The following is a 23,314-nucleotide window of genomic DNA, read 5'->3' on the forward strand; positions in this document are numbered from 1 at the left end:
GTCTTGTGTATTTAGTAATTTCCCACTGAAACACATTATTTATCATAAATATCTTCAAACACAATTATATTAATTTATTTCACCAGGGTTGTTAGATAGCCAAGATTTCCTATCCATCAGTATCAAAAAATTGTATTTTTAGAATTTCTGACATTTTCCCTTTTTTGGACATAAGACTATAGTCTTATGTATTTTGTTATTTCCCACTGAAACACATCATTCATCTTAAATATCTTCAAACATTTTTATTAATTTATTTCACCAGGGTTGTTAGCCATGATTTCCTATCCCCCAGGATTAGAAAAAAAGGCATTTTTAGAATTTTTGATATTTTTTCTTTTTCTGGACATAAGACTATAGTCTTATGTATTTTGTAATTTCCCACTGAAACACATTATTTATCATAAATATCTTCAAACACAGTTATATTAATTTATTTCACCAGGGTTGTTAGATATCCATGATTTCCTATCCCCCAGGATTAGAAAAAAGGCATTTTTAGAATTTTTGATATTTTTTCTTTCTCTGGACATAAGACTATAGTCTTATGTATTTTGTAATTTCCCACTGAAACACATTATTTATCATAAATATCTTCAAACACAGTTATATTAATTTATTTCACCAGGGTTGTTAGATATCCATGATTTCCTATCCATCAGTATAAAAAAATGGCATTTAAATTTTTTAAAAACTTTTTTCCCTTTTTTGGACATAAGACTATAGTCTTATGTATTTTGTTGTTTCCCACTGAAACACATTATTCATCATAAATGTCTTCAAACACATTTTTATTAATTTATTTCACCAGGGTTGTTAGATAGCCAAGATTTCCTATCCATCAGTATCAAAAAATTGTATTTTTAGAATTTTTGACTTTTTTCCCTTTTTTGGACATAAGACTATATATAGTCTTATGTATTTTGTTATTTCCCACTGAAACACATCATTCATCTTAAATATCTTCAAACATTTTTATTAATTTATTTCACCAGGGTTGTTAGCCATGATTTCCTATCCCCCAGGATTAGAAAAAAAGGCATTTTTAGAATTTTTGATATTTTTTCTTTTTCTGGACATAAGACTATAGTCTTATGTATTTTGTAATTTCCCACTGAAACACACTATTAATCATAAATGTCTTCAAACACAGTTTTATTCATTTATTTCACCAGGGTTGTTTGATAGCCAAAATTTTTTATCCATCAGTATCAAAAAATTGTATTTTTAGAATTTTTGACCTTTTTTCTTTTTTGTGACATAAGACTATAGTCTTATGTATTTTGTAATTTCCCACTGAAACACATTATTTATCATAAATCTCTTCAAACACAGTTATATTAATTTATTTCACCAGGGTTGTTAGATAGCCAAGATTTCCTATCCATCAGTATTAAAAAAAGGCATTTAAATTTTTTAAAAACTTTTTTCACTTTTTTGGACATAAGACTATAGTCTTATGTATTTAGTAATTTCCCACTGAAACACATTATTTATCATAGATGTCTTCAAACACAGTTATATTAATTTATTTCACCAGGGTTGTTAGATAGCCAAGATTTCCTATCCATCAGTATCAAAAAATTGTATTTTTAGAATTTCTGACATTTTCCCTTTTTTGGACATAAGACTATAGTCTTATGTATTTTGTTATTTCCCACTGAAACACATTATTTATCATAAATATCTTCAAACACAGTTATATTAATTTATTTCACCAGGGTTGTTAGATATCCATGATTTCCTATCCCCCAGGATTAGAAAAAAGGCATTTTTAGAATTTTTGATATTTTTTCTTTCTCTGGACATAAGACTATAGTCTTATGTATTTTGTAATTTCCCACTGAAACACATTATTTATCATAAATATCTTCAAACACAGTTATATTAATTTATTTCACCAGGGTTGTTAGATATCCATGATTTCCTATCCATCAGTATAAAAAAAGGCATTTAAATTTTTTTTTTACTTTTTTCCCTTTTTTGGACATAAGACTATAGTCTTATGTATTTTCTTGTTTCCCACTGAAACACATTATTCATCATAAATGTCTTCAAACACATTTTTATTAATTTATTTCACCAGGGTTGTTAGATAGCCAAGATTTCCTATCCAAGTGGAGGAGCAGACTCCCCATTCCTCCATGACCACTCCCATTATCCACCGTGGTCTGAAGACACATCTCTCCACTGTTCCTGGACTACTCCTCTTGCAGGGTTACTCCCCATCTTGTATCTTGATCTGATAACAACTTCTTGTTACACTTGTGTCTTCATTCAGCCCATTTGTGTTGTATTATCATTCTGATTTTGTAACTCTTTATCATATCTCTTGTAAGCAAGCCTCACATGCAGCTTGACTTGCCATAACTTTACTGACCTAGCCTATGCTTACTGCGTGAACTGGACTTGATGTTCATGGCTACGGATAACACATAGTGAGAATTGTATCTTATCACACTTTTGTTCTGTAGTTGTTCCAATGACCTTTGGTATGCACTTACTGTATGTTGCCTTGGATAATAGCATCTGCCAAATAAATGTAATGTAATGTAATTGTGTGTGATGCTCAAGTTGCTCTGGGTTAGAGAGTCTTGCTAAATGCCTTAAATGTACTGTAAATTATTATTAAAAACATGGCTAATTCATATCACCAGCCACACTGCAAACCCAACCATGGAATGAGCTTCTGTTGCTATTGAATGTTGGGATGGATCGTTTTCCACGTCGGCTCCTCCACTGAGAGCAGTCCGGGAACAACTGGGACGGAAGACGTGCTCGAGAACAATTCTGGGATTATTAAGCCCCGCCCACAGAGCAGGGAGGCGGGGCTTTGAGAGCGAACAGAGAGGACACCTTCAGCTCAGGCTTCTGTGCTACGGCAGGAACACAAACAATGACTTCGGTCTGCCCCCAAATAAGATACAGGGGGGTTTCACTTTTTTTAATGCAGGGACTCCAACCAGGATCAAAGGCATCCAGAATAACCCCATAAGAAATAAAAAAGAGGTCCATATTTTTAAATATTTTCCCAAATCGTTGCATAACAAATCTGGCTAGGGACCCCCACAGTATCTTCAAGGACCCACCCCGTTGAAATCCCAGGGGTTACACTGTGTTTTTGAAACATTCTAACATATTAACATATTATTATCCATATTAGAGTAACTTACCCACCTTACATAGGTCATATGTAATGTTAATTCAGAGATATTCTGACAACAGAAAGAAAAAAAAAAGTCTATAATGTAGCTTGTTCAGGGCTCTCGTCCCCCCCATTCACAGTGAGAGCCATACAGTAAGAAAACTTTATTCAAAATGCACACATAGAACAGACAAGTTCCACATTTCCCCACTGTACAGCATTTCAAAAGTAGCTTTCAAAATGAAACAAAAAATAAACGTTTCATTCAAAAAGTCCATTGCACAACAAAAAAATAAAAATGGAAACCATCTACTAATTTAGAACATAAAGTCCAATGCTTAACTTTTTGGTTTCTGTTAAGAGGGAAACTGGGAAAAATACAGACATCAGTGCAAATGCAGATAAGAATCGGTAAAATTCCGCTCGGGAACGTCGGGAACGCTGAAGAGCAGTGGCACCTGTCAGCGCAGCCAGCAGAATTCCCTACCGGAACAGTCCATGACACGTTCCCTGTACAGACTGCCCTCCAGTAGCGCTGCTAACAGCGTTGCTAACATCCCAGCGAATCTACAGGTGTCCTCTTCAGGCCTGAAACCCCGGGCTGGAGGCGCAGAACCATCCCCTTAAATCCCAGCGATCCCGGCCGTGTAAGGTCACTGCTCCCAGTGGTGTACGCGTCCGTTTTTCCCGACGCAGGAAGAGTCCGACGGCGACTGCCAGACGGAACATGCCACAGAGCAGTGGAACCTTCAACGACGAAGAAAACAAAATGTCAACGCAAACAACCACTGCGCCTTGTGGCGTTATAAGCAAACACTCTCACCAGTATGTGTTCATATCCAGTAACAGAACCTAGTTTACACCAGTATGTGTTCATATCCAGTAACAGAACCTAGTTTACACCAGTATGTGGTCATATCCAGTAAGAGAACCTAGTTTACACCAGTATGTGTTCATATCCAGTAAGAGAACCTAGTTTACACCAGTATGTGTTCATATCCAGTAAGAGAACCTAGTTTACACCAGTATGTGTTCATATCCAGTAAGAGAACCTAGTTTACACCAGTATGTGGTCATATCCAGTAAGACAGCTTAGTAAATCAGTGGCTTTATTAGCATGGGCAGGTGCTGTAGTGCCCGAGTCTAAGATCTATGCGAACCTCCATTTTGTCTGAGTGGCCAGCTCCTTCTGCTAATCAATGAGGACCATTTAGGAGAGTCGACTTAGCATAACCTAATCCGATCGCCGCTTTAAAAACGTACACAGTGCAAATACACACATACATCCGTACACAGTCCTGCAGGGTCGTCGTCGTCGTTCCCCCCTCCCCCCCCTCCCCGAAAGCTGCGCCCCTCATGGCGTTTTCGGCGTGGCGGAGGGCATCTCCTGCTGCTCGGCCTCCGGCGCCGCGATTGGCACTCCCTCCTCCCTGGTCTCGGCGGCCAAAAAATCATGAATGGCGTTCTCTATGTGGGGTCTGAAAATGTGGTTGAGTTTGGGGTCCACCACCTGAGTGATGATTCTGTCCACACCGGACTCCAGCATGCCTGACCTGCTCGGAACACAGACGGGCACTGTGTTACTGCACCCCGCCCCCCTGTCCATCCCCCCCCCCCCACCCCCACATCCACCCGCCCCCCCCCGCCCGTCGCCGTGGCAATTAGAGGGCTCGGAGCAGGGAGCACAAGCCGGCCTCTCATGCCGTCAGCCTCGATTAGCGAGAGCGGCCGCCACGTGCTCCGCTCCGACCCGGCGTTGCCGTAGCGAGACTGACGCCCGCGCTGCCCGGCAACGGCACACCACAGGGAAACACAAACTCATTTACAGCTTCACGGTTACCGTTAGCTCAGCTTATTAACCATACCACTCAGAAACAAGAACTCACTGCATCTTTACACCACCTTCACTGCAGCTCTACACCACCGCTCACTGCATATTTACACCACCGCTCTCTGCATCTTTACACCACTGCTCACTGCATCTGTACACCACCTTCACTGCATCTTTACACCACCTTCACTGCAGCTCTACACCACCGCTCACTGCATATTTACACCACCGCTCTCTGCATCTTTACACCACTGCTCACTGCATCTGTACACCACCTTCACTGCAGCTCTACACCACCGCTCACTGCATCTTTACACCACCTTCACTGCATCTTTACACCACCTTCACTGCAGCTCTACACCACCGCTCACTGCATCTGTGCACCACCTTCACTGCATCTTTACACCACCGCTCACTGCATCTTTACACCACCTTCACTGCATATTTACACCACCGCTCTCTGCATCTTTACACCACCTTCACTGCATCTGCACACCACCTTCACTGCATATTTACACCACCGCTCTCTGCATCTTTACACCACTGCTCACTGCATCTGTACACCACCTTCACTGCAGCTCTACACCACCGCTCACTGCATCTTTACACCACCTTCACTGCAGCTCTACACCACCGCTCACTGCATCTGTGCACCACCTTCACTGCATCTTTACACCACCGCTCACTGCATCTTTACACCACCTTCACTGCATATTTACACCACCGCTCTCTGCATCTTTACACCACCTTCACTGCATCTGCACACCACCTTCACTGCATCTTTACACCACCATTCACTGCATTTTTACACCACCGTTCACTGTATTTTTACACCACCTTCACTGCATCTTTAACACCACCTTCACTGCATCTCTACACCACCTTCACTGTATTTTTACACCACCTTCACTGCATCGGTACAACACCTTCACTGTATTTTTTTTACAATACCTTCACTGCATTTTTACACCACCTTCACTGCGTCTGTACAACACCTTCACTGCATCTTTACACCACCGCTCACTGCATCTTTACACCACCACTCACTGCATCTTTACACCACCGCTCACTGCATCTTTACACCACCGCTCACTGCATTTTTACACCACCTTCACTCGCCACGCCTGTTTTTTTTTTTTACAGTCATGTTACCAACTCTTTATGATCATTAGCGGCTCTGCAATCAAAACACACTGGCATTGCTCGAGCGTGGGTGGTTTCCAATGCAACCATGCAGCACCGGCTAAACGCTAGCAGACGTCATACTTACTGCACCACACTCTGTCTCAGGCCATTGCGAACCTGGTTTTTGTTGATGGACGGGTTCCACTCCTGGGTGCTCAGGTGCGAGGACACAAAGTTGTCCACCTTCTGTCGTAAATTCTGATAGGCTGGCTGGAGACACATTCGAAAAACAAAGGCAGGTAAATCTGGAGGTAGAACCACAAGGGATCTCATATCAGCTAACAGCCTTATGATGATGCCTTAATAAAATATAATTCAAACAATATTAACAAAACAAGACGATATCCATAAATTGTCTCTGTGAGGATTTGCAGTAGCTCAACTGATTATTTCACACCATAAACCAGCAGTGTGGCACAGCGGTTAGGGGAACTGGTGTGTAGGCCAGAGGTTGCAGGCTCAGTTCTTTAGTGGGACACTGCTGTAGCACCGGTGAGCAAAGTATTAACCCCAAATTGCTTCTGTACATACCCGACTACATAAATTAACACTGTTACACTGACATGTAACAGTGTAAAGGACACTGAAAAAGAATATCAGCAAAATGCGAAAACTGACACCAATTAGCATTATGTTATATTAATTTTAGTGACACACGTGAAAAATGTAAAAAGTCTTTAGTTGAATCTATGGTTAAAAAATACACAACAAACGACTTAAACAACAAACTTAGTTTGCCAAAAAAAAAAAAAAAAAAACCTGATTTGTAACTAGCAAGCTAGCTAGCCTTCAGGAGATGTGATTAACTTAAATCAGTGAATGTTGCAAACTAGCTAGACTGCATAGCCAATCATTGAATCAAATCCAGCAAGAGCAGTCATAACAAAGCACAATGAATGAGTACGCCCTGTCCGACTTCTCCAATGACAGACTTAGCGTCGCAATGTACTCACAGAACGAGATTTGAGAAGCCAAGACCGCTTCTGAAAAACAGGCCAACAGGCTAAATGCCTAATCAAATCTATCTTGAACTGTCCGGATAAAAAGCTAATTAGCTAGCTAGCAGGATTCGTAGAAAGCTAACGAACGGGCAGGCTAGCTAGCTAATGTTACATACACACCCAGCTGTTGGCGAACAATAACAATGCTTCAAGATAGACTGCTACATTTGACTGAAGTTATCTGATAGAAATGTATCCATAAACCATTAGCTAGCAAATGGATTTTAGATGAGTGTTCACTTTTCAAAGCTAATCTAGGAAACGTTGTGGTAATTAACCAGACTAGTCTACCGCTAACGCGCTTATTAATGCGAAAGGCATCGTTAGCTAGCAAGCACGCAAACAACCAACCTGGCCCACGCTGTTCAAATCAAATAACAATACATATACGTTAACAATGTAGCTTGAAAACTAATGTTGGTTAGGCACAGTCTTATTCACAGACCCGTAGCTAGCTCGTAAAGGTTAGCCACCTTTGTGTCCACGTCTCCCAGACAGTCTCTCCGGAATTCATCAAACAGGCCACGGTTCTTCAAATGCTCTACAATTAGGCCTATTAAATGAGGATCCCCCGGCGTCAGGTTAACCGTGCTGCCGCTGCCGTCCGCCATCTCCAAACCAGACAGTCCGAAGCAGGCTACCACAGAAGGATTACGTCTTAAAACTCTCGATTCGGATCAAGAAAACGGGAACAATAGCTGTAGGAAAACAATGGCCTGCAGCGAGATCCTCGTTTCCAAAACGGAAGTGATCATTGCGCGTCACTACAAATACCACAATGCATTGCCAAATGCGGATCCGGCGTGTAACCCGTGTACCAGCTTTGCCCCGCTAGGAGCATGTCAGCTTGCATAGACAGTTACGTTTACACAGGTTCAGATGTAAAATTGCCTAGAATTTTAACAGCACAACTTTAAATAAGTGATTCATGTTTCAAGAGGGTACGTTGTGGCTAATGGCTGCGCTATGCATTCAACGATGTACCATAGCCCTGGACTTGAGCCATACTTAGAAGTGCCAAGAACTGAGGGTTCTCGTGGCTCCTGATGTCACCAGTGACCCTGTGGCACTGAGAAGCTGTGGGCCACTCAGAGACATACAGAGAGAACAGTTCTCTGTGTGTCTTTGTGTCTCTGGGAATAGTCCTGGGCCAAGTTTTGGTAATGAACCTCCAGCGACCCACAGGCCGTTATTACAATGCCCTGCATCTGGCCCATTATCCATGCCTTTTTCTTAACTCCTCTCTTCCGAGAAAATTGCGCAGAGCAGAAAGGAGTCAGCCGGGTAATGCACTGGCCCACCCTGAGCGCGAGCGGGTCAGCCGAGGTCTGCGCTGCGTCACGAGCTGCGCTAGTTACAGTCCAATAGGTAGGACATGCTACTGAACACGCTGTCCCTGATAAATGCGCCATTGAGAGAGAAATGTTCTCATGATGTAATGGTCGCTCGAACCCACACTTGTGCACATACGAAACTCACTGACACGCTCGCGCACGCACATAGGCCTACGCTCTTTTCGAAAGAACAATCGACTGATTGTGCACTGTCAAAATGGATTTGACCGAGGCAGCATTTTTTTGGGTCACATCTAGAAAATAAATAAAAAGCTATGAAATAGCATAGACGTGTTACAAATAGAGAGCATAGTAACAATGTCAATGTTCTTTTATACATTTAATGTTGTGAAGAGCCAGATTTATGAATGAATGGAAGGAAAGTGATATGACTGACATATAGTATGAAACCGTTTCAGGAGAGAAAAGCTGTCAGGATGAGATGGAGCAGATTGTCTAACAGCTGGGTTTGTGGTATAGGATGTATTTTAAATGACAGTGATAGCAGTCAGCGCCTCCCTGGCTCCCAGCAACTGGTTGCCAGGCAACTAGAGAGAGGAGACACGGTGGTGCATGAAGAGGAGAGCATCAGTGCAGCGGATGAGAGGGACAGGTGTCTGGATCTCAGGTAGGCCCAGATTCACCCCTTTTATCAGACAGGTGGCCGAACAGGTGGCTCTGACCCAAGACAAAACTGTGCAGTCTTTCACAAAATCTAGCGACTGAAATCAATGGTGCTTGTGCTTGTGCTTATATGGAAATGTGGATATGTGGATACAAAAAATCAAAGCAAAACAAAATAGACTTAAATGTAGCTTGATGGATACTGGAATGAACAACAGGTCAGTCACATCTACAACTATGCAGCAGTGGCTCACAATCTCAGTACTGGCGCCCCCTGTGTGTTCCAATCAGAACTGCATTCCCTGCATCATAAAGTTGTTAATTGTCCTTAATTATACATTTTGAATGTCTATTAACGGATGACTAACCCTCTTAAGAAATAGCTGCAAGACTTTAAACCCAGAAAAATTCACTGAATAGGATAGTAAAAAAACAACAACAAGAGATCTGTTGTTTCACTAGTTAATTGTAAAAGTAATACAGAACTTATTAAAAACAATTAAAAACAAAAATGTAGATGCAGTTTCTTTAGATACCACTAGAGGGAAACATAACATCACACTGCAGGTGTGGGCGTGATATTGGTTGAAAGGATAGGCATACTTACTGTGTCAATGTTTTTTTTTCCCCCTCTTTTAGATTCATGGCCTAGGTTTAACTGACAGTTCCTCCATGTTGTCTTTCATCCTCTGTATACAGCAGTGCCCCAGGGCTACAGATCTCACCTGCAGTTTATTGCAGAGCAAATCTTGAAAACAGAATAGAGATATATTAAATAATAAGAACACACTGGGTAGTGAACAAATAGTTTTGTTTTGTTTTTTAAATGTTACACTCTGCACAGTGTGCAGCCAATCAGAGCTCTGATAATCCTCTTCCAGGGCGTTGGCACTGCTTGGTACTTGAATCTGTGTGTCTCAATTTTTTTTATTGAACATTTATTTAAACATCAGTTAAGAGCTTAGTTCTGTTTTGGGGCGGGCACTGTTTTCTGTAATACTGGGCCAATATTTTTCCTCTAACTTCCACAGTGAGTAAACAAATGCATTCTGGTGTAGTTGGCCCCCGGGATTGTGAATACATCCCAGCAGTGTTTGCAAGCAGGCTGTTCCTTAGATGTGGCACGGTGCCATCCATGGCGGTAACAGATTGGTCTTAGACACATCAAAGTAAGATTCATCGCCTTACGTGCTGACAGAGAATAATTATAATCCCCATAAAATATCATCTTAGAATATTAAATTCCTGTCGCTTAATCCCATGAATGTACTTCCTGTCACATTATCGATATTGCTGCAGTCATTTGGGATTCTGCATCTCCTTAATTGTTTTTTTTGCAGCATCCCTAATGAGCTCAGCAATATCAATAATGTGACAGGAAGTACATTCATGGGATTAAGTGAGGAGAATTTAATATTCAATGATGATATTTTATAGACTTCGGGACATTGGTTTACGCTGGAATCGCGAAGTGTCGAAGGCACATTTGTAACCGAGCTCACTTCTGCCCAATTCATGTGCGTGAGGTAAATACAGAAAGTGCAACGCAGATTTCAGTCAGTAAAATATGCGCAGCGTGTAGTCATTTGTATGACTGTAATAACTGAAAAAATGGCCTGGATGTCTGTGTACATAACATTTCAGTCAACCCTGTTAATATGAGGCATGTTCCATTATGAGCTAAATATCAAAAAATAATAAATGACATGTAAACAGCACACCAAATAACCATCCATTCATCCATCCATCCATTATCTATACCCGCTTATTCCTGGTCAGGATCATGGGAGGTTCTGGAGCCTATCCCAGCATGCATTGGCTGAGAAGCAGGAATACACCCTGGACAGTTCGCCAGTCCATCGCAGGGCACACACACCATTCAATCACACACTGATACCCAGGGGCAATTTAGACACTCTAAATAACCTAACCTGCATGTCTTTGGATTGTGGGAGGAAACCACACAGAAACAGGGAGAACATACAAACTCCACGTCAAATAACCACAATATGCAACTCAATTATTGAGGAACATTAAATGGTGTGCGACAGTGTCATTAATTGTTTGGTGTCTTGTGTTACTGTATGCGCTGATAAATTAAATATGTATTAGGCAGCACTGTAGTATACTGGTTAGGGAGGTGGGCTTGTAACATGAAGGTTGCCAGTTTGATTCCCAGGTAGTATGCTGCTGCTGTGCCCTTGACCAAGGTATTTAACCTGCATTGCTTCAGTCTATATCCAGCTGTTTAAATAGATGCTTCATAAAAATACCAGCCTCTGGTAAGTCGCCATTGGATATGAGTGTCTGCAAAAGGCCTGTAATGTAATGTACTGCGCACAGTTCATTGATTTCCTGCAACCTATAAATAATGCAAACAAGCAGCACATGCTCAGTAAGAACTGTACGGTGTGCACGTCTCTCATCAAGCCGTATGATTCCGTACTCTCCAGTATTGCACCATAGAGTGCAGGAGCCATGCAGCTGGGCCGTAAGGTTCCTGTGAGGTCATGTGCAGCTGACTGGCATGTTTCTTACGCAGGTCTGAGGTCAGTTATAAAGGGCCAAAGTGTGGGGGCTGCTGGGTGGCTCATCCTGTTAAGGCCCTGTTCTAGTGCACGAATGGGCCCCTCTGGGTTTTATTAAATCCGGACTGTGCTGGCGTTGACTGTGGCCGGCAGCCCTGCAGGACCATGCACAGTGGGATCTAGCGCCCCCTACGGACGGGAGGGTTGATCTGTTCGGCAGTGGCGGCGAGTTCACCTGTTCAGCTGCACCTGTGGCGCCTTTTTCTGCCTCCTGCCTGCGAGCCCGGACCTGCAGCCTGCGGTGTGATAAGATGGAGGCTGACATCACATGCTTCAGCGGAGAGAAGGAATCAACACTGGCAGTGAGCGCAGATAAATACAGCTGGCTAACTGGGGAGAAAAGGGTGGAACATTAAAAAAACCGTTAAACATAAAGGACTGAATGAGCAGAGCTGTCACCACAGACTGCTGTAAAGCAGGCCAGGTTGCGTTTCCAAGGCGACACGTCTCTGGTGTGGGAGATTATACCACAAACCAGCTGTCTACATCAGCGTCCTTTTCCCCGGGATAAGGGTTCACGAGAGTGAGCTGTCCACAGGAACTGTTAAAGAGCACAGGAAGTGAGCTGTCCACAGGAACTGTTAAAGAGCACAGGAAGTGAGCTGTCCACAGGACCTGTTAAAGAGCAGAGTACCCATGGAGACTCCCCCCCCCCATTTTCACACTTCTGGCATCACCAGTAACCAATGTGCTGGATACTGTTTGACTGGTTTGTTAAGGGGGCCCAATTTCTCCTTGTGATCCGTCCTCGTTCACCTCCTTGTTAGCGCCTCCTTAACTGCTCATTCTCGCCTCCTTTCCCTGCTCGTTAGCTGCAGGTACGGTGATGGACGCGTGCGCCCAAGCCATGACTCCCGTAGCTTTAAGGCCCACTCCTGGTGCCGGTCACGTGTACACAGGCCAGCTCATCCACCTGCGTGGTGCATGCTGGGACACGTGACCTCCCTGGAGGCTCTCTTCCACCGAGACTCAGAGACCCCCCCTCCCCCCACCACTCGGTTCCTCATCTGGAACTGAGCTCCATGTCGAAACAGAGCTCCCTGCTCTGTACTGCAGGGCAGCATGTGACCCAGCAGGCCGAGCGGACACACGCAGTCACTGCCTCTCTCATTGTCTCAGTGCCTTTCATGGCTTCACAAAGCGAAAAAAAAGGAACTCAAAATCTCTGAGTCAGATCTTATCTCATTTTCACGAACTGATAGCTTGTCTATTCTGAGACTGCAGCAGCATCGAGCGTGAACCACAAGGCTGGGTCAAACTGCACGAAGGCCCTGACATGAGGTGATTGTTATATGAGCTAGGCTGCCATGGTAACAGTAGAAACTGTGCTGTGCTCTGTGCTGCATTATGATGGGAGTCAGGCTTCCATGGTAACGGAGGATGCTGTGCTGTGCTCTGTGTTGCATTATGATGGGAGTCAGGTTTCCATGGTAATAGAGGATGCTGTGCTGATGGACATGGCATAGTGAGCTTTGCCGAGTGATGAAATGCTAAACGAAAGTTGAAAATGAACTACAGGTAAGAGAAGTACCACTGCATGTGTCTGGTTCCTGTCCCCCCTTACAGATTTTGGGTTTGTCTCGGGTACCCTCCACTACGCACGTCCCATCATACCTTGGGGGTCAGAGCTTTTAAAACCCCCCGCCTCCGTATGAACACGGACGGCTTTCGTTCAGGAAGTGTATAAACGTAGAGGCTGCGCTACACGCCGGGTGTTCAGAGCCCTTCCCGGCTCTGAGAGAGCCAGTCAGAACGAGCGGATCTGAGAGGCAGAAGGAGACGGACATGTTTATGTAAATGAGCGCCGTTAGCCTTCAGGAGACTGAACGCCTGCGTGAGGAGAGAAGAGAGGAGCGAGGAGCTGGAGCTGTGTGATCAGCAGGCCGCAGAGAGAGAGAGACTTCATTAGCCTCCTCTAATCCTCCCCTCTCTGCGCTTCTGCACAGACGCTCTCTAATTAGACTCTCGGTCTGTCCCCCGAATCACAACCTTCATGGGTAAGTCACGATTAGCATTACTCCTCAGAGTTACTCTGATCCAGCTGTTCCCTCGCTAATAACCAACGGCCTTTAACTTCTCCAATCGCACGCGTTTCTCAGACGCCAGACGTCCAATTACCCGAGTGTTTCAGGGTGGGAAAGCGGCAGTTTGGGGTTCAGTCTTATCACGCTGCTGTTATACAATCAAACACAGCCAAAAGGTGTCGAACTGCACCGATAAACCCCAGCTGCACTGACAGACCTTTCCTGTGTGTGTGTGTGTGTGTGCGTGTGTGTGCACGTGTTCTAAAGCAGCTCCTCCTTGTTGCCTGGCAGCCTAGGGGAACACCCACTGGACTATGCAAAACATCCCTGGGACAAAATTATCCAAACTGGTCTGCTAACCATGTTTTGCAAATGCAGTCTGACTGAAGGAGACCTCATTACAGGGCTGTTCATCTCCGACGCTGATGTGGCGCGTCGCACTCTATCCACACGATCAGGCTTGCACTGAGCAACGACAAGGACCTTTTGTCCAGGCAGGGGTTTTAATCTAATAAAACACTAAATTATTTAGTCAGCTAATTGAGAGCTCAGGTGCAAAATAAAACCAGACGCACACCCTCCGGGACTGGAGCTACTGGCAGCACTGCGATTGGCTGAGGGAGTGGGCCAGACCCTCCCCCATGAGCCACTGGATTGTTCTGATTGGCTGAGGGAGTGGGCTGGATCCAACAGCATTAGCGCGATTGGTCCGTGGGAACAGATCGACGTCTCTGACATAAATAAAGGCACGCCAGCCCCATTATTCTGTGTAATGAATTTATTCTCTCTCTCATCAGGGAAAACACCCCAGCAAGGGAATGAATATCAATCTAATGTATCACTGAGGGATATATGCATATCACAAGTCTGTTTTCCAGCATGACATCACAGCCTTTGTTTGCACAAATCTCTCATTTGTTTTTTTCATTTCCGAATGTGCCTGTTTTGTCAGTTTGAAAAATGACTTAGTATGTAACGTCTTTCAGTGAGGCAGTGTAAGAGTCTGGCCAGTAGAGGGCAGTGATGGGTTCCCTGCCTCCTCCCCCAACACGTGTGTACAATAGTGATAATTTGCAGAATCATTCATGTCGGTTTTTAATAAAACAAGACCATGAGAGGTTATTACACCAAAGCAAATGCATCAACCATGAGAATCCTAGAGAATATACGGTGTAAAGGGACACAAAAACCGAGGTTCTGTAAAATGTATTAATAAACCATTTTGTTTTGTGGTACACTGTATGTGTAAAGCATAGGGAAAAAAACCAGATTGCACACACTTGCACACAACAGGGTTTAAATGTAAACATTTAGCATATTGTCTTAGCCAGAGTGGTTTACTCGCCTTATATGCTTTCCTCACAATCCACTTACACAGCTGGATATTTACTGAAGCAGTGCAGGCTAATGGCATCGCTCTGGAACAGCAATGCCTCACCTGAGAATCAAACAGGCAACCCCAGAGTCTCTAGTCCAGTTCACTAACCACCATACGACACTATCAACGTTACAGTCAATACCAATGCAATAGTAATTATAATCATAGCATATGACATTATGATTGTGGACATTAATCTGGTATTTTATGCTGACTTTCACTACATATAAAAAGATGGAAGAAATAATAAGATGGGGGGGGGGGGGGACGTGCGCGTGTGTGTGTATATGTATTTTACTTGTGAGGGGACTGTACTGTGCAGGCCTGGTCAGTTTCAGTGATCTTTGGGCAGCTCCTCAATCTGGGGAAGGTTCTGCTTTTTATTTCCCTAAATAACCCTTTAGAATGTGTTTGTGTGTATGTATGGGGTGTGTGTGTGTGTGTGCATATGGGGTGGGCGTGTGTGTGTTTGTGTGTATGGACTGTGTATGTGTGTGTGTGTGTGTGTGTGTGCATATGAGGTGGGTGTGTGTTTGTGAGTGTGTGTGAATATTAGATGTGTGTGTGTGTGAGTGTTTGTGCGTATGGGGTGTGTGTGTGTGTGTGTACATATGGGGTGGGTGTGTGTTTGTGAGTGTGTGTGTGAATATTAGCTGTGTGTGTGTGTGTGTTTGTGCGTATGGACTGTGTGTGTGTGTGTGCATATTAGCTGTGTGTGTGTGTTTGTGCGTATGGACTGTGTATGTGTGTGAGTGTGTGTGTGAATATTAGCTGTGTGTGTGTGTGTGTGTGTGCGTATGGGCTGTGTGTGTGTGTGTGTGCATATTAGCTGTGTGTGTGTGCATATGGGGTGGGTGTGTGTTTGTGAGTGTGATGTGTGATTATGAGGTATTCCTCCCACCCCTGACAGAGTCATCGTGACACTGTTTGTAAATATGATCAGCATGACAAAGCTCTCTCAATACTCCACCCCCACCCCCCCCCCCCTCCTAGCAAGAAGGTCCTGGGGCCTTTTTGTGTGGGGTTTGCATGTTCTACTCGTGACCATGTACTCCGGTTTCTTCCCACAATCTACAGGAGCACGAGAGACCGCAGCTGTACTGCACGCTTCCAATGCGCCCGTCGCAGGAAATGCGACTGTTAGGGAGAGCAGGCACGCTCGCCGTTGTCCACGCGTGCGGACGGACTCTGGAGGCGTCACACGCCGAAGGTCAGCCCCTCCTCTTCCTCGCTGCGGCACGCTGCTGACGCACAGCTGTGTTTGACAGGGACTGGTGCTGAAAATCACACGCCCCCCCCCAGCCTCAGCCCCTGGGGGGGGGCGTGCTTGCTCTCTCTCCCCCCAGCCCCAACTGCCTCCTGACAAGCGTGATAAGCCTGAAAACGTCCAGCGAACGGCAGAACCCGGTCGAGGCTCCGCCCCTTCAGCCTTCACCCCAGTGGTGACGGTGTCGGCGTTCGTTGATGGCGGTTGATAAGATCCGAATGTTTCCATGACAACTCGGCCTCGTTCAGGGCCATACGTTTCACGCGGTGTTTCCATAAATTGAACAGTTATTTTGAGAAACTGAACAGTTATTTTGAGAAATTGAACAGTTATTTTGAAAAACTGAACAGTTATTTTGAGAAACTGAACAGTTATTCTGAGAAACTGAACAGTTATTCTGAGAAACTGAACAGTTATTCTGAGAAATTGCAATCAGCGGCCTGTGCATCATATTTATTATTTTTTATTGCCCTACAGTGTTCTTCTGCTTATTGGGAAGGGGGGGGGGGTGTGTGTCACATTTCTCACGTTTTTCTGTCCTGTTCTCTACTGTAATGGGATCCAATTTGGTTGCACGTCAGTGTCAGGGACTGCAACTGCCAAAGAGACTGACAAATTGTCCTTGTATATTCTTTTATGGGTTCTTATGAATAAAAAAATCCCTTGTGCGTTCAGCATCGTGATTTGCATTTGCGCTTACAGCCCTACGAGTGAGCCAAGCAGTCTCCGTGGCGTTTACATGACCGTATTTCATACAGCTTTTAGCCTTCTGCATGTTTACTGTCTATTCTGTGCGGATGAACCTGTTGTAATGTGTATGTGCATCTCGTTGAACAGGCTTGTTCATGAGTTAGTGCTTCTGGCTCCACAGCACCTCCAGGGAGAACAGTTTTCTCTCAGAATCTTATCCAAGAATGACTAAGAATTATTATATTTTTAATTTTTTTGTTTTTTTTTACTCCCTGTCCGTATGTTATTGTTTACATTAGCGCCGTTAGGCCGATGGTCACGTTCTCCAGGAGGACTTTGTCGAAGTCCAATAGCAGCAGCCGATTGGCTGGGGGCCAGAGCTGAGGGAAGGGGGGGGGGGGGGAGGACGAGGCAGAATGACGCCTGGAACTGGATCATATGCCTGGACTCCAGGGAAAGAGGAACAGCAAGTCATACGCAAACCGTCTCTCTTAAGCCACAATCACAGTCACCAGGAAGAGCATCTCCTTCGTCTGAGCTTCTTTGTGTGTGTGTGTGTGTGTGTGTGTGTGACTGGATTTGTGCGTGCGTGTGTGTGTGACTGCATTTGTGTGTGTGTGTGTGTGATTGTATTTGTGTGTCTGTGTTTCTGTGTGTGTCTGTGTGACTGCATTTGTGTGTGTGTGTGTGTGTGTGTGTGTGACTGTGCTTGTGTGTGTGTGTGTGTGACTGTGATTTGTGTGTCTGTGTGTGTGTGTATGGAGGGGGGGGTGTGAATTGAATATATCTGAGGGAGCGCCCCCCACAGGACAGGGCGAACAACACGCCGTGAATAAAAAGAATGAAATGAGGAGTTGCCATGGTAACTTCTCATCTCGCCAGGATCATTTATGTCCCAGAAAAAAACAGCACAGACAGCAAGTTCGTATCGATCACCATCTCGCTCTTATTATCCGATATTACGGAAAATTTCAGGCCACACGATAAAAGAACTGGTGGGCAAAAGGCTCGTTTTATTCAGAAATTTCTTGCAAAAACACTGAGAAAGAGCCTTATGGTCCAAGATATACATCATTTCAAGTTAAATTTAGTTTTGTTCCCAAATATCAACAAAATCGGTTTTTGCACTGTCCTCACTTTCGTAAAATATTGTTCAATTAAAAAATAAATAAAACAGCAGTCCGAAAACGCACAATGAAACAAACCCAAATTAAATAAAACAACTGGAAAACAGCTATTTACTCGGTGAAAGGGACAGAGAATCTGCAATTTACCCTAAATTTAACAACCGCAATAAAAGACAATGCGGTAGGGGGTGAAGTTGGGGTGTAGGTGGAGGTGTGAAATGGGTGGAGGTGTGAAATGGAGGTGGGGGTGGCACAGGGAGGTGTCCCACGCCACACACACAGCGTGCAGCGGCAGCAGTTTGGCGGAACCTGCACAGGAACACTGCTCATGTTCCACAAGTTTTTTTTTCAGCTGTTTTTTTTTTGAGCTGAAGTTGCTCCTGTCCCTGCCGCTCATGAATAAATGATTCAGCACCAGGATGAATAATTGAAGGATTCTGAGGGAGGAGAAGAGAAGAGAGAGAGAGCCTTCCGTTCTCAGGTTAGCGCTCCATCCAAGCACCTCCCAGGGAGGGAGGGTTTCAGTCAGCCGGGACTACAGGCGCTCACCCTGCACCAGCGACCCCTGCTGGTCGACCGGACACCTGCAAGTCTGTGTGTTGAGCTGCACACATTGAGGCAGGGGTCCCCAGTCTTATCCAAAAAGGGGCCAGTGCGGGTGCAGGTTGTAAGTAAAATCAGGTGTGTCAGTGCTGGGCTACTACAAAAACCTGCACCCATCCCGGCCGTTTTGGATAAGACTGAGGACCCCTGCATCAAGGGTCTGATTTACTAAGACCTTTAGCATGTGCAAAACTATTTTTCACATGTAAAAACAAAAACATGCCCACTGATTGGTCATGGTATTTGTCTTGTACCAATCATTGGTTGTGTTGTTAGTTTTGCATGCGCTGAAAGGTTTTGCACGTGCTAAAGCTCTTCAGGCCCTAAGTGTGTTCCTCCACCTCATGTCTGTGTGAGTTAGACTTGTGGATTGTGGTTGTGGACATGATTCTGGGGAGAGCACATGCTCGCCTGCGCATGACTGAATTAAGAGGGGAAGCTGTGGCAATAAGCATCAAAATAAAACTGCATTTCCAAACTCTGGAGAAGGAGAGAAGCATAAAAACCAGGTTTTGGGGTGATTACCAGACTGTTGTAAGATGGAGACAGTGGCTCTGCCAGATTAGGCACAGACCCCTCCTTCCCTGGTGAGCCAGCAACAGGGTTGCCAGATTTGGCCAGCCCAGCTAAATCAGCGAAACTGCCAATGCCGTTCACATTTACTGTGAGATTAAAGAACCAGCTGGAATCTTTGCCTCTTTTTTTGGATTTTTTCCTGACAAGATTTTAGCAAATTAATTAAAAACACACATTTTGAGTTTAAATAACAACAGGGGCTTGCTTGTTCCTGGGGGGAACTAATCCCATTTGTGTATTCCTTGGTGAATCTTTTCTTTTTTTTTTCCAATTAGAAATTGGCGTGGTTGAGTGAGAATTTATTTTGGCTGTCTAACCACGACATCACAGTCTGCTAAATGTGCTGCCCTTCACTTCAGAGGATATGAGGCAGTGCCAACAGAAAACTAAAACACTGGGGGGGTGGGGGGGGGAGGTAGAGCAAGTAGGAGGTGGAAATTACTTGATTTGAGACCACAGACGGTGTACAGCAGACAGAGATGGAAAATCGGCCGGCTGAGTTGCCGGGTGGAAGAAACACAGGGCGATACTTTTGCTTTCAGATCCCTGGACTTTCCACCTCCGATAACCAACACTCTCTTCCTCATCTGCACTGAGGCTACCACAGGTCAGAAAGCTAGAAAAAACGCAATCAGCAAAGTGTACATTTATGATATATAATCACTCACGAGTATATCACGCTCCACAACTGTCCATTTCTCTGGATAAGAAGAATATCTGCCACATAGACTATAATGTAGGCCAGGGATACTCTAATCTGACATTAATGTGGCGTTAGGGTGTGGTTATGGTGGGGGTGGGGGGGGCGTAGGTGGAGTCCACGTGGGATTAAGGTGATGATGAGGAAGTGTGGTGTTTTGGGGACAGTATAGGTTAAGCTCCTCAGAGCTCCTGTGATTGGGGTAGGGGGCGGGGGGGATGTTGTGGGGGGGGGGGGGGGGTTGGGGGACCCGTCTCTGTCACTCTCTCTAATCAGCTCCTGCGGACGTAATCTGCAGCCTCTCAGTGCTATACATAGCCCACACGCGCGCCCCGACCGACCAACCAGCCGACAGCACTGCAACCGCCCGTCAACCTCTCGCTTCCTGTCCTCTGTGAGGGAGGCACGCACTCACAGACATCCTTCACTCACACCTGTGGCTTCACAGTCATCATCAACACATTTTTTTTGGCATTCATTAATACAAAAGGTTCATAATTATTTTTATTTTTTTTCCCCATTCTTAAAAAAAAAACCTTGCACGGATTTGACCCTGCATGGAGGCTTCACTGGCTGATCTTGCAGGGGGAGGTGCTACAGAGACGTGAGTAACCAATGGGCTTGCAGCATTGTGTGCATCCACGCATTGACTGTGATAAGCGCGTGCCAAAGATTATTACACCAAATAACACCTTTAAACCCCAAAATCCAAATTACAAGGAGGAAGACGAGTGACACACATGCTGAATACATGCTGGGCATTTTGATTAAAAAAATATGAGTATGATAAAATATAGGAATCAGAGAAATTACCAAATATTATGAGCAAGCAACAGACACTCTCTATCCCTCTCTACATTTAAACCTAATTATTCATTATTAATGAGTTTCAGATGGACACAATTAGCTCTGCCAGTCAAAACACAATCTCAATTTACTAATTAACAGACCTGTGAAACCATAATCCCGTAATATTTATAAATCACTCCAAACATAAATTAGAAAATGTTCATAAATACATATTTACGTGTATTAATAAAGGCCATTTAAGCACCAGAGAGCTGTAGTGAGAAGGTATGCTCCTACCTGCAGGAGCTGTATGTCTTGCGTACTCCAAATACAGGATCTTCACCCTGTGGAAGGAAGAGGGGAATCAGTCAAATAGCTCATACGTGTAGGTTTGGGGGAGTCAGGGTTGTAGGATCAATTCCCAGGTGGGGAACCGCTGTTGTGTCATTTTAAAAGGTGTACAACCTGACTAGCTTCAGTGAGTTAAAAGGGGGTTTCGTGTAAAGGACTGTAAGCAGTGTAACTCACTCTGAGTAAGAACTTCAGGTGGGATGTCCTCAGTTGCCACACAGAAGGACAGTGACATCACAGTGTTGATTCTCAGTGTTCTCTGGCAGTGCTAGTGCGTACTGTGTCGATTCTCAATGCCATCACAGTGTTGGCTCAGAGTTGACTTTGTGTTGATTCTCCAAGCTCACACAGTGTTGATTCACAGTGTTAACTCTCAGTGTGAATTCCCAGTGTTAACTCTCAGTGTTAATTCCTAGTGTTAATTCCCAGTGTTGATTCTAACACTGGAAAGCAGAGTCTCCATTCGCTGTGTGTCTCTCTCTCTCTGTCTCTCACTCACACAAAGAGCCCTGATGCACTCGCGTTCTTCAGCGGACCCGCTGTCCCTGCCGTTGCCATGGAGAGGGAGAACAGAGCCGGCAGTGACCGTTTGCGTTTGGGAATAGCACGCGGTCCGCGTCGCGCCGCCTCGGGGGGGTTGGGGGGGGGATGGCGATCAGCGGGCAGCGGGCGTGCATGCGCTGCATATAAATGCGGATTCCTCCCCCCGCAGTGCTGCAGCGAGCTGCAGGCGCAGTACCTGCCGCTCACCGCACACACCATCATCAGAGCAAGGCCGCCGCATCTCCAGTGCGGTTGTCATGGTGATCGCCACTTCCTCTTCCAGCGGGAGGTGAGGGTGGTGATGTGGCGTCCGTGCGCGGTGCCGCTGAGGACGCTGGGATGGGGTGATGGGTAGCGCCAGGCTGAGGGGGGGTGAGGGGGTTGGGGTCCATCTGGAGACGACACCCCCCCCGACCCATACGCAAGCCTCTGCCTGCTAAAGCTTCCCCACCGTGTGACCCCGCGCTGGAGCCTTGTGATGCAATCACACACACAGCCGCACTCCCACAGCGTCCCAACAGGGTAACTGTGTAACGGCCAGAAAACTGGACCCATAACGCAAAGGTTATAAGTTTAAGTCCCAGATGAGTTAGTGCCATTGTTCCCTTGAGCTAGGTACAGCAGGCTACTTAACCTGAATTGCTTCAAATAATCTGTTGCGTGAATGGGTTGAAATCTGTGCAGACTGCTCCGATGAGTGTTGTTCGCTGAATGCAGAAAGCATTCGTTTCACCGTCGACCCTGTGTGACCCTCGCTGCAGTGCATTGTGGGGGCATGCACTTCTGCTTTAGTGCAGAGAAAGCACCTGCGTCAGCACTGCAGGGCTGGCTCTGGCTCTGCACCAGAGAGCTGATGGAAAACACAACCCTGAGCCCATTAAATAGATTACACCGCTCATCTCTCTCTGGGGGGGGTGGGCATATATTTCACAGACTCCCCCCCCAAACCCCACCCCCTCCCCCTCCCCCTCCCCCTTTTACCACTCAGGCATCTGGGACCAAGGTGTGTGTACAAGCTGTTTGTAGGGTGACCGACAAAAAAGAGAGACTGTGCAGGATTTCACAGAGACAGACAGACCCTGTGAAACAGAGGGGGAGGGGGAGTGGAAGGGGGGGTCATCATTAGAAAGGATATCAGGTCTTCTGTACGGCGACTGGGGGCAAAATGAGTCAGCAGAAAACAGAAACTCTAAGGCCAGCTAAGGGCGTGTCGGGTGGGGGGGGGGGGGTGGAAGGAGACCTCGGGGGCAGGGTGCTACAGGGACTGAGGAACATTCAGGGGTCAGATCCGCACACAGCCTGGGGGGTGGGGGGTGTGTGGGGGGGGGGGGTTGGGGGGGTTGGGTGTCGCACTCACAGCAGGACTTCGGTGAAGGGACCCGACAGGAACACAAAATGTCGCCGTGACCGCTGAAGCTCAGCCGCACAGGGACAGCCGCAAAAACACAAAAACCAGCTGACTTTTAACTCTGACCAAGCCACAGAGATTTTACTGAGCTCCATAACCTTCCCACAATGCTCAGCAGTGACAGAGGAGACTAGCATCCTGTGATCAGTA

General features: G+C 45.4%; 1 protein-coding gene and 1 long non-coding RNA gene across 4 annotated transcripts; both read right to left on the reverse strand.

The window, feature by feature from the left end:
• Positions 1 to 3,294: 3,294 nt before the first annotated feature.
• Positions 3,295 to 7,929, reverse strand: LOC118223672 (biorientation of chromosomes in cell division protein 1-like). 3 transcript variants are annotated; one of them, XM_035410518.1, is made up of 4 exons: positions 7,636 to 7,929; positions 6,247 to 6,371; positions 4,430 to 4,698; positions 3,295 to 3,892 (listed from the first exon to the last, which is right to left on the reverse strand). In XM_035410518.1, the coding sequence occupies exons 1-3, from the start codon at positions 7,771 to 7,773 to the stop codon at positions 4,500 to 4,502; spliced, it is 462 nt and encodes a 153-aa protein (XP_035266409.1). In that variant the 5' UTR covers positions 7,774 to 7,929; the 3' UTR covers positions 3,295 to 3,892; positions 4,430 to 4,499. The 3 variants fall into 3 exon arrangements, with proteins under 3 accessions (XP_035266409.1, XP_035266410.1, XP_035266411.1); XM_035410519.1 differs by having other exon boundaries at positions 3,754 to 3,892; positions 4,438 to 4,698; XM_035410520.1 differs by having other exon boundaries at positions 3,758 to 3,892; positions 4,409 to 4,698.
• Positions 7,930 to 9,733: 1,804 nt separating this feature from the next.
• Positions 9,734 to 22,685, reverse strand: LOC118223354. Its single transcript, XR_004764428.1, has 4 exons — positions 21,391 to 22,685; positions 21,160 to 21,206; positions 11,884 to 11,944; positions 9,734 to 9,845 (listed from the first exon to the last, which is right to left on the reverse strand). It is a non-coding gene; the product is annotated as an uncharacterized LOC118223354 (long non-coding RNA).
• Positions 22,686 to 23,314: the final 629 nt, after the last annotated feature.

Source organism: Anguilla anguilla, chromosome 3, assembly GCF_013347855.1.
Source record: "Anguilla anguilla isolate fAngAng1 chromosome 3, fAngAng1.pri, whole genome shotgun sequence".
Lineage (NCBI taxonomy): Eukaryota > Metazoa > Chordata > Actinopteri > Anguilliformes > Anguillidae > Anguilla > Anguilla anguilla.

Coding starts and splice junctions, on each gene's coding strand:
- LOC118223672 (XM_035410518.1), bottom strand. CDS start 7,773: ATGGCGGACGGCAGCGGCAGCACGGTTAACCTGACGCCGGGGGATCCT. Junction 6,372..7,635: donor TGGGAGACGTGGACACAAAG/GTGGCTAACCTT, acceptor ATGTGTCTCCAG/CCAGCCTATCAGAATTTACG. Junction 4,699..6,246: donor CTGAGACAGAGTGTGGTGCA/GTAAGTATGACG, acceptor TGTTCCGAGCAG/GTCAGGCATGCTGGAGTCCG.